Source organism: Kogia breviceps, chromosome 8 (assembly GCF_026419965.1).
Source record: "Kogia breviceps isolate mKogBre1 chromosome 8, mKogBre1 haplotype 1, whole genome shotgun sequence".
NCBI lineage: Eukaryota > Metazoa > Chordata > Mammalia > Artiodactyla > Physeteridae > Kogia > Kogia breviceps.
This window is the reverse complement of record NC_081317.1, coordinates 5496227-5507715: the sequence shown is the minus strand read 5'-3', so window position 1 is coordinate 5507715 and position 11489 is coordinate 5496227. Positions and strand designations below refer to the sequence as shown.

General features: G+C 42.6%; 2 protein-coding genes across 5 annotated transcripts in view; both read left to right on the top strand.

Moving 5' to 3' along the window:
• The first annotated feature begins 2472 nt into the window (after positions 1–2472).
• The window catches only part of ABL1 (ABL proto-oncogene 1, non-receptor tyrosine kinase), a 133732-nt gene continuing 124715 nt past the window's right edge, over positions 2473–11489 (top strand). For all 4 annotated transcript variants that reach the window (XM_059072529.2, XM_059072527.2, XM_067040466.1 and 1 more), the window contains exon 1: positions 2473–3327. In XM_059072529.2, the coding sequence (XP_058928512.1) occupies positions 3192–3327 (136 nt within the window). In that variant the 5' untranslated portion in view covers positions 2473–3191. The remainder of the gene's footprint in view (positions 3328–11489) is intronic.
• Positions 2479–2577, top strand: LOC131761625 (uncharacterized). The gene has a single exon (XM_067040488.1). The coding sequence runs from the start codon at positions 2479–2481 to the stop codon at positions 2575–2577; it is 99 nt and encodes a 32-aa protein (XP_066896589.1).

Here is an 11489-nt window from a genome sequence, read left to right as displayed (position 1 = left end):
GAAGTGTGGGTTAGTAAGAGTTCTGATTTGATTGCTCAAATTTAAGCTAAACTAGAGAGGAGAATGAAGATGTGTAGAAATGATTAAAGCATTAATAGGAATAAAAAGCAAAATTCAAAGAGAAAGATTAGGGTGATAATCAGGATAAGAATGGGTGAGTTAAAGGGAACAAAGTTGTTTAAGTTTGAAGAGTGATCTACAAGCCAGGACCAAGTCTGTCAGCCAGACTATTTAGTGATAGAGCAAAGCTAACCCATTAACATCTAAATATAAATTCCACTTCTAAATTTGGGCACACATTTTCATATGCTTCACATTCAGTACCTCCAAGCGACTATTTTTTTCTTCAAGCCAATGTCTATAAAATTAGCACCATTTCCCAATCCAGCAAAAGTATTTCTAAAATACACAACTCAGTAACTGAGTGTACAGCACCTGTAATGCAACTGGTTTCCCCCTACTGTCAGTAGCAACTTCTAAAAAATCAACTGTCTGACATTAAGTCAACAGTTACTTGATACTGAATGGTACAGTGGGAAAATCACGGGCTTTGGAGCAATATCAGTCTGGGCTCAAATAGTGACTTTGTCACATCACTAGGCCAGTGACCTTGAGTAAGTCACATCTCGGTTTCCCCATCTGTATATATGGGGGATAGCAATCCATGCCTCACTGGGCTAGAGTGAGGATTAAATGAGAATACAGTTTATGAAAAGCATAACAGCATAGTATAGACTAGGTGTTGTGATGAGTGGATCCCCTTAGAAATGGGTCTATCCGGGGAAGGTAGGTGCACTGCCCTGGGGAGACATGGAGTGAAGAACTGGGGAAAAGGGTACATTTCAGTTGCATAAAATGGGTTATGGCAGGTGTGGGTTTGGTGTGTCCGGGTCATCGGCTAGCTCTGTCATCGGCCTACTCAACAATCTCGGCTAACATGTTTTCATGTAAATATGTGTACACCTCTTAAATTAGATTGTTTAATCTTTCCCCCCCAGAAGTTAACATACATCACTGTATGAATTTAAGATTAATCTCAAAGGTTCCTTCTCACCCAAACATCTAAGATTGGGTTTGGTTTTGCCTCCAAAAGGTTCTTAAATGCTGTTTCTTTAATGGGTGAGCTTCCTGATACTCCAAAGAAAGAATTCGTTAGCAGAATGTCGGACGCTTTCCAGTTGTCTATTTTTCGCTAGTTCTAATATTTATGCTTCTTGGAGTAAAGGTGGAAGATGGGGGTGAGGGGCGGCGGTGAAGTCACCAAATACCTCGGTTTCCAGAAGCGAGCTAAATTTTCTCTCCTAAAGAGGCTCAAGGAAGTAATCCAACTCCAGTTCTGGGGAAATCCAATCCGCAGATTTCCCCTTGCTTTGGTTCCTCGCCGGTCTTAACTACCCGCTCCGGGGAGCCATCGGCCAAGCCCTACGCGAGGCCTGATAGAGTCCACCGGCTCCCAGGAGGGCGGGACCGAAGCTCAGGAGCTGGGAGTAGAAGACAAGTCCCCGGCGAGCGCTGACAGGGGCTGGCGCCGCAGGACCGCAACTCCCACAGCACGCCCTGCGAGCCACGCCGAAAGTGGTTGGCTGGGGGCTCTAGCCGTACTGTCCCTACCGGCCAATGGGATGCAGGAGAGTGATCTGACCCGGATTCTCGGAGACCAATGGCAGTACAGGGGAGGCGGGAGCTGCCTTACCACTCACCTTGCGCTCGGAAAAACCACATTTAACAGGTCGTGCGGGGCTGGGCTCCGGAGGGCAGGGAGACTAGAGCCGAAGGTGCGGCGGCGTCCCAGAAAGCGGCGCGGGGAGGGTTCCGTCACCTCGCGGCGCGCACCGGACGTCACCGGGGGCGGGGCCAGAGGCGGGGCCTGGCCTCGTTGTCAGCGGCTCGTAATCCATCATGGCGGCCGAGGGGGTCGGTGACCGTCCCTGAACAGCGCTGGAGCCGGAGCCGGTTCCCGGGTCCTGCGGCTGAGGAGCCCTTCCGTTGTCCACGGCCCCTATCTGCGGGGGGAGGTCGGGTCCTGCGACGGAGCCCGGGGGATGTGACTGCCTGGCGGCGGCGGCCGTAGTAACGGCCGGGGCCGGGGGAGGGGGTGTTTCGGGCAGAGACCCCCAGGCTCGGAGCAGCTGAGGCGGCCGGGCCTCCTCCCCCGCTCCGCCCGCGACCCGCCTTCGGGGCCGCGAGAGTCCTTCGTCCCTTACAGCCCCGCCCCGGCTCTGGGACCCTCGGGGTGGTCTCTTTCCCCAGACCTGGGACACCCCGTTTCCTGAGGCGTGGAGGAGCGTCGCCCCCGGAGTAAGCCGCCCGTGCCTCGCCCCGGCAGCCTCCCTCTTGCCCCCGAGCCTCTCCTTGCTCCGACTCCCGGCCCCAGGTTTGGCCTCGGAGCCCCCCATTCAAATCCCGTCCCTGCTGTCAAGGGGCCTCCCCTTCCCCCCAGGTTGCTCCCGTGAGCCTCTAATGCCCTGACTTTTTCCAATGTCACCTACGGCCCCCTTAGTCTCAGCCCAGCCAAAAACTTTAATGCAAAGGAAAAGCTTGGACTGGTTTCACAGGCCTTTTAAAAAGCGGACCTAAAAGTTGCTGGCAATGCATTCCTTCTCGTCTGAGTGGAGAGCCAGCTCTCGCTGAAGTCGGGGTGACCCGTGTCCTTTTCCGGAGAGCAGGGTAGAGAAGCAGGAGCGGCAGCTAGTGCAGCAGGAAATTTGTCGGAAGACGAAGACACCAAGATAGGGCTTGGGTGACTTCCCCAGGAAAAGTTCTGGAGGAGCATCCAAACACAATCAACGTTTCCTTGATGTGTGGAAATCGACATGACTTTAGCCTTACTGACCCTTGTACAGCATACCCTGTGAATATGTTTGTTTAGGTTTTTCTCCTTGAAAGGGAAGAAACTTAACTCAGCCAGTAAAAGACACTTAAAATCAAGAAACTTTGGGATCCCATCGCAATTACATTACTTCGAATTGATAAACTGCGAATATAATCTGAACTCCTCTGTTTACATATGTCAACCTAAAATCTTCGCTTCCTTTCATTATGGAAGATGTCTTGTGATTGACCTCAATTACTGACTTGTGGAGATGCGGTGAATGTGAAATCCCACATATAGATCATTTTCCTTCTAAGCTCACTGATCATTCTGAAAGATCTTGAACCCTCTTCTGGAAAGGGGTGCCTATCGTTACTTTATGGGGCAGCAGCCTGGAAAAGTTCTTGGGGACCAGAGAAGGCCAAGTTTGCCTGCCCTGCACTTTATCAAAGGAGCAGGGAAGAAAGAATCATCGAGGCATGGGGGTCCACACTGCAATGTTTTTGTGGAACATGGTGAGTGCTTTTCACGCTTTCTGGTCCTCTTTTCAGCTTCGGGATGCCTAAGGAACTTTTGAACCACAACACTTGTGTCGGTTCTTTCCAGTTTTACTTTCTGTAGTTATCTCTTAGTTTCTGGTGGAACTTCCTTTGTGTTAAGAAAAAGTTACTTGGTGACACTGGATGGCTTTATTCAAAATCCCTTTGAGTTGCTTATTTCTTGCCCGATTCCCCTTCTAACTCACTGTTGACCTTGGACACGCCATTTTACTATTCCACCTTCCTGAGGAGGTTGGATTTAAGTGGCTTCTCAGGATCCATAGGCCACGGTTCTGCTCTGATCCAACGCATGGGCTCTTCCTTCCCCTGCGGTGCGTGGATCTTTTACTGCTTTATCTACAGGGAGCTTTTACCATATCCTCAAAGGGGTTGTGCTCCCCTCAAAGTTAAAAACCACAGGTCCTAGTTGACACTAATATTCTTGACCATTTCAGTCATAAGTAGAACTTGAAAATACTCACTTTGGAGCTATGTGAGAGCAGTCGAGGCGGGGGAGGCAGCACTCCTTGTGAATTGAGGATCCCCAGCTTCTAGTTATTTCACCTTACCCCAGGAGTATTCCTTTGCCATGGATGGAGCTTTTTCCTCCTCCTCTCTCCCTGTTTCATATGACATTTGGGACAAGAAAGGTGGTCTTTGACATTTTTATGAACGTCACTGGCATTTGAGCGCTGACAGTACGTATTATACTGGTCACGTCCAGTAATTCTGTGTGAAGTTTTAAAGCTAAGGGTCAACTTGGGCTGATGTCTGGGACAGGGGACAGCCATGCACCAATTAATTAGGGTCCTGTTTGTACTGTCACAGCCTGACATTTTTCAGACTGTGTACTTTACATTAAAATATCAGCTGAGCCCACTCACCCTATAAGCAAATGTAGGACGTGTGCAAGTAGCATATACTTTGAAATTCAGTCACAAATACCCTTAACAATGGGTGACTACAGTGAACAAAGTTCTCTATTCAGTGAACTTGCATTTGACAGTTGAGGTTGATTTTCTTAACGGAAATCGTCATCTCAATAATCTGAGTACTTGGATTTTACTTTGCCTTGAAACATTAGTGATATTTTAGCATTGGTTTTAGACAGGCAAATACAGTAATATGGCGCTTCCCAAATTCAGGATTTATAAAGTGAATTGTTTACATTTTTAATTAGTGATGATCATGCAACCTTAGTGAAAATTGGTACAGACTTTTTGGAGAGCTTTGGCCAAACTTATCAGAATTTAAAATGTACATACCAGTGACCCAGTAATCTCACTTCTAGGAAACTATCCTGGTATAGAACACTGTAGTGCCTTACATGTGCCTTATACCCCTTCGGGGGGTCCAGAGGTTAAAACTTTTTGTATTAACACAATACTAAGACGTTATTTGCACTCTTTGCTCTATTGGTGCAAAAGTAATGCAGGCTCCTAAGCATGAATCAAGGCTGTGGCGACTGACTGTAGTAGCCATTGTATTCTTCCTGCCAGGCTCTCATAGTAAAAAAAAAAAAAACAAAACACATTTTTTTTTTTGGTTTTCACTTAAGAATGTTCCTGGTGAAGCAGCAAAAATTACTAATTTTACTAACTCTTGACTCTTATGTTTATATCTAGTTAATCTTCTGTGAATGAACGGGGAAGTAATTTTGTGTGCTGGCTGTCTGTAGGAAGAGTGCTTGGGCACTGGTTAGTTGAGAGCTGAACTTGCCGCTTTTTTCATGGACAACCATTTTTACCGACAAACTATGGTTATTCCGATTAAAAAATGTATAACAGAGTCTTTCAAGGAAGACAACTGGTAGTGTCTATTGTCATTGATAAAATTTTTGCTTTCCAGCGAAAATTAGGATTTTGGATAACTTGTATCTGCTACTGTGATGTAGAGATTGGTGGTAATATTTACAAATGTGCTATTTTGATATCTTATAATGGAATGTATTATTTGGAAAATCTACATAATTCAGTGAACCGATATTTTCTAAATGATCAGCACATGATGTTATAAAATCAGGCACAGGTAAAAAAGATTCATTCAAGGTGCAAGATGGACCATTGGATTTTAATGTAACAGAATACAAAAATTAATTGATAGAGTTTTAGATTCTACTCAAAACTAATCTTTAAGAAACTACCACTTAGCGAGTTTGGTGTAGCTTCAAAGAACAATACCTACAATTATGTATAAATCGGGGAAAACAAGTTATTTTCCAGTGAACAAATGAATAAATGATTTAACTTTTTCAGTTTAAATTTATAATGTGGTAAATATTGATGAGATAACCTGTATAAACAAAAGCACTTTAGGGTCCTATATAATTTTCAAGAGAGTAAAGTGGTCATGAGATAAGAAAGTTTTAGAACTGCTGCTACAGAAAGTCTATCAAGAAGTCATATAAGGGTGTGCGCAAAAAAAAAAAAAAAGGAAAGTCATATAAGGATGTTTATTGCCAGCATACTGTAAAGTACCAACACTGAAAGATGTCCATGTAATGGTAAGTGGAAAAAAGCAATTTGGGGATCAGTCTGCATGGTGTGGCCTTAGTTTGTAAAACAAAAATTAACTATTTATTTGTACATGCACAGAAAAAAGTGTGGAAGGATTTAGACTGACATAGTTGTTAATCTCTAGGGGATTGGGATTTAGGTGGAACAGCAGAAAACTTTCACTTTTTACTTTGCATTTGTGATATTCCAGACCTTTTACAATAAACTTGCTTTATTTTGTAATACCCAAATTATGAGGGTTTAAAAACCAAATTAATGGGAGCCCAACCAAATAATCACTTCTCTGTAGCACCTTTTAATGAAAGAAGTTGCCTAGATCATGTTTTACTGAAGACAAATCAATTTCTTTGGACTTCGGGTATACTTTTTCTAGGGGAACAAATGGTTCTTGATCTCTCACAGGCTGATCTTTCTAGAGTTGGTTAACATCCATATAGATTGGATTAAAAAACTCACAGCCATAACATACAACGTTGAACAGACATGAATCTGGAAGCCAAGAACAATGTTGCATGGTGGTGGTGAATCTGAAAGGAGTGGGCAGATGGCAGCTTTTTGCTAGGATCTTTCAGGGTCAAAGGGCTGGTCGTATGTACAGGGGAAAAAAAAGGAAACCATGATATTATTTCAGGGACCATATGTTCCTTCCAAATTTCGGTGTCTTGACTAAGAAAATTCACTTTTATGAAAGCTGGTAAAACAGGATTGAAAGCATTCACTAGTAAACCTGTTTACCTTAGTGTGTCCTTCTTTCTTCAGCAAGTATTTATTGAGCTCACACTATGTTCCAGGTAGTGTTTTAGTCATAGGTGATACATTAGTGAATAAAAACACTTCCCTGCCCTCCTTAAACTTACATTCTAGTCGGTGGAGACAGACCATAAATAAGCTAAATAAGTAAAATATAGAGTATATGAGGTGGTGGTGGTAGGTGCTGAGGAGAAGAATAACATAGAAAAGGGGGCAGGGAATATTGGAGGGGGGTGATTTTCGTTAGGGTGGCTAGAGAGGCCCCACTGAGAAGGTGGCATTTGAATAAAGGCCTGAGGAGGGAGGTGAGGCAGCAAGCCTTGGAAATAATGGCTTTCAGGCAGAGGGGAACCAGGGCGCTCCGGGCCCTAGGCAGAGCTTGCTTAGCAGGTTCACGGAGAAGCCTAGAGTAGCTGCAGCAGAGAGAGCTGAAGGAGAGTGGTAGGGGATGAAATGGGCGGTGCCTGGGGAGGAATGTGGCCTTGTCCATCTCAAGAATTCTGACTTTTACTCATGTGGTGTTGGGAGAATTTTGAGGGAGGAGTAACAGGGCCTGATTTATGCTTTAATAAAATCTCTCTGGCTGCTACGTTCGGAAGGAAAGCAAAGGAGGAAGGGGGGATTCCACTTGGCCGTTGATGGCACTACCCTAGATGAGAATGGTGAAGGCTTGGCGCAGGGTGTGGTGGTGGTGAGGGGGTCAGATTCTGTGAATACCTGAAGGCACGACAGACTAGATTTGCTCTTATATTCGATATGAGACGGTTGTGGGATGTGAGGGAAGTCAAGGGGTTTTGGGAATAACTGGAAAAATGGCGTTGCCTTTTACTGAAATGTAAACTAGAGGAGCGGGGTGTGGGGAAATGGGTTGGGGGATGAAGATCTGGAGCTGAAGTGCCTGTTAGACATCCAGGTGGATATGACAGATCCACAGTTGAGTCTACAAGTCTGAATTCAGGGAAGCAATCCAGGTTGGTGAGAGAACCTGGGAGTCACCAGGTTCTAGATGGTATTTAAAGCTAGCAGAATGGATGACATCCCCAAGGGAAATCTCCATGTATGTGTCTTTCATATAAGTAATGTGCTATTCAGTAGTTTATGATATTAAGACTTTACATTTTTATATAGGATTAGTTTGAATCTTTTTTTTTTTTTTTTTTTTTTGCGGGGGGTGACGACGTTCAAGTTTTGCGTGGGAATGATTTTTAAATCCTATATCTCTGTGGATTTTTTCCCCCTAAATCAGAAAGTTTCAGAGTTTAAAAAAAATTGCACACAATTTTTCCTATTTTTCTTGGTAGTGAATATTTTTAATATAAAATCATTTCAATTTTTAAAGTTTTGTAATGCTTTTCTAGTTAATGCTTTAAAAAAATTGAAGCTTTTTTTTTCTCTACAAATTATTTCTGGATTTTCTAACTTTAACTTAGTATATCTATGTCCTTCAAGGTATTACTTATTTAATTTGTTTATATCAGATGTTTTGCTATGACCTTAACTGAAAAATGATTTTAAGAAATTGTTTACTCTCAATTTAAAACTACTCTTTTCAAATAAAAGTTTATTCAGGGTAATCGAATAGGAACTTGATAGATCAACACTGTAATTCTCATAACTATTAAATTATACTAAGCGTTCAAACACATCAGGAGGTGGGAGAACATACAGCTATTGAGTCTTAGAGGTATTAAAGTTCAATCCGATCCTTAAAGAGGTTGTTTGGAAAGATTATATCCCTGGGGCTTCCCTGGTGGCGCAGTGGTTGGGAGTCCGCCTGCCGATGCAGGGGACACGGGTTCGTGCCCCGGTCTGGGAGGATCCCACATGCCGCGGAGCGGCTGGGCCCGTGAGCCATGGCCGCTGAGCCTGAGCGTCCGGAGCCTGTGCTCCACAACGGGAGAGGCCACAACAGTGAGGCCCGCATACCACAAAAAAAAAAAAAAAAAAAAAAAAGATTATATCCCTGTATTTATTAGGTATTGGGTTGTGGTACATGAACTAAGAAAATGCAAAATTATATGTACATTTTTTTAAAGGCATCCTGTTATTTTCCATAGTCTAATACATTTTGTATGGCTTTCTTGTTTTTCATGAAATCTTACTGCCACTTTAAGAAATATTCTTATAATACAGAAGAATACAGAAATTTCAGTCATGGGATAAGTAACGGAGGATGATCAAAGATGATTTAATGAAAAGAGTTTTTATTTAAATGAAATGAAACATCCTGTTAAAGAAAATAACAGAAATTGGAGAAAACAAGAAATCATTTTGTATTGGTTAAGATCTGTGCTTGAGATCTCCGTGTGATAACGACTGGTGTGTTGTAAAGTGTGTTGCAAAGAGATACATTTTATGAGTGGGAGGAAAAAGGATGAGTTAATGAGTTAGGAATTATACCCATAGGAGTATGTCAGGCATATTATCTGGGTCTACAGGGTAAAAGATTAAAATTGCTACTTAGATGATGAGCGTCAGTAAAAAGAAGCGCCTCCCTTAAGGTCTTCTGTGTGCTTGTTCTGCCGTTCCCTGACTCCTTGCCTTTTTGGTGGTTAAGCCCCTGACATCACTCTTCTGTGGGTTCAAAACCCACCTGCCTTTCAAAACTCTGCTTGGGTCCCACCTCCTTCTTGAACAGAGCTTTTGATATGTTGTTTTTGGAGTGTTTATTTCCCAGATGTTTGGGAGAGTCTAGATATCTTACTGATTTCTAACTTAATTCCATGTGGTCAGAGAACATCATCTGTATAATTTCAGTTTTTTGACATTTACTGAGATTAATTTTATGGCCCAGCCTATGACCTGTCTTACTGAATGTTCCATTTGTACTTGAAAAGAATATGTGTTCTGCAGTTGTTGGTTGTAATTTTCTATAAATGTGAATTAAATCAAGTTGGTTGACAGTGCTGTTTAAAATCTTCTACAGCCTTACTTATTTTTTGTATACTTTTTTATCTGTACTTTTGCTAGGTTTCTTTTTGGTCTCTTTTGTTACTGAGCGGGGGTGTTAAAAATCACAGCTGTGATGATAGATTTGGGGTTTTCTTTGCTTTTAATTCTATCTTAAAATTTTTTTTAGCTTTTAAAGTGTTTGTTAGAAAACGAAGATGGCAGGGGTGGGGGTGCTAAGCAATTAACTAAAGAAGCTAGAAAAACAAAGTAATCCCACAGTACACAAAAGGAAGATAATGGTAAAAATAAAAACAGAAATTAAGGTACTTCCCTGGTGGCACAGTGGTCAAGAATCCGCCTGTCAGCACAGGGGACACAGGTTCAAGCCCTGGTCTGGAAAGATCCCACATGCTGTGGAGCAACTAAGCCCGTGCTCCACAACTACTGAGCCCACATGCCACAGCTACTGAAGCCCGCGCACATAGAGCCCGTGCTCCGCGACAAGAGAGGCCACCACAATGAGAAGCCCACGCACCACAATGAAGAGTAGCCCCCACTCGCCACAATTAGAGAAAGCACGTGTGCAGCAATGAAGACCCGACCCAGCCAAAAAAAAAAAAAAACGAGAAATGGAAATGATAAAAATACCAAAAGCTGACTTGGAAAGAAATTTGTAAATTAGGTGAACATCTAGGAGGATTGATGAAGAAAAAGAAAAGGCGTACACAAGCAATATTGAGAATGAAAATATAACTATAAGTATTCTGTTAGTTTTTGTTTCATGTATTTTGAAGCTCTGTTATGTAACCAAAACGTAATTTTTTTTTCTGTTTTTCAGTTGGGATATTTTCTGTTGATCTATGTTCAAGTTCACTAACTGTTCTGCAGTTAACAGTCTTAAGTTTCCTTAAAATTTTCATTTCAGATATTGTCATTTTAAATTGTGAAATTTTCATTTGGTTCTTTTTTATAGTTTGCATTTTTCTATTGAGATTCACCATCTTTTCACTCATTAGGTCCATCTTTTACTCCAAATCCTTGAAGGTATTTATTTATTTAAAATTTTTTTCTCAACAAGTCTTTTTTTTTTTTTAAGTTTTTATTTATTTATTATATTTATTTTTGGCTGTGTTGGGTCTTTGTTTCTGTGCAAGGGCTTTCTCCAGTTGAGGCGAGCGGGGGTCACTCTTCATCGCAGTGCACAGACCTCTCACTGTCACGGCCTCTCCTGTTGTGGAGCACAGGCTCCAGACGCGCAGGCTCAGTAGTTGTGGCTCACGGGCCTAGTTGTTCTGTGGCATGTGGGATCTTCCCAGATCAGGGCTTGAACCCATGTCCCTTGCATTGGCAGGCAGATTCTTAACCACTGCACCACCAGGGAAGCCCAAAGGTATTTATCATAAAGATCTGTCTGTTAATTTAAATATCCACATCATCTTGGGGTCTATTTTTATTGATTGCTTTTTCCCTACATTATGAGTCACATTTCTCTGCTTCTTTGCATGTTTAATCATTTTTTATTATATGTCAGACATGTGGATGTTACATTGTAGGGATTTTTGGGTCTTGTCTTACTTTAGAGAGGTTTTCATTTTGTTCTGACAGGAAGTTAAGTTACTGACATACTCTTTTGACCCTGAAGTTTGGTTTGTGTTTTGTTAGATTGAGTCTATTTTGGATTTATTCTTAGTCCAGAGTCATGGCCCTTACTCTAGGGGGCATTCTTTTTTTATTTTTTGGCTGCATTGGGTGTTCATTGCTGTGCACAGGCTTTCTCTAGTTGTGACGAGCGGGGGCTACTCTTCGTTGTGGTGCATGGGCTTCTCATTGCAGTGGCTTCTCTCGTTGCAGATTACTGGCTTTAGGCACAGGGGCTTCAGTAGTTGTGGCTCTTGGGCTCTAGAGCACAGGCTCAGTAGTTGTGGCTCACGGGCTTAGTTGCTCTGTGGCATGTGGGATTTTCCTGGACCAGGGATCGAA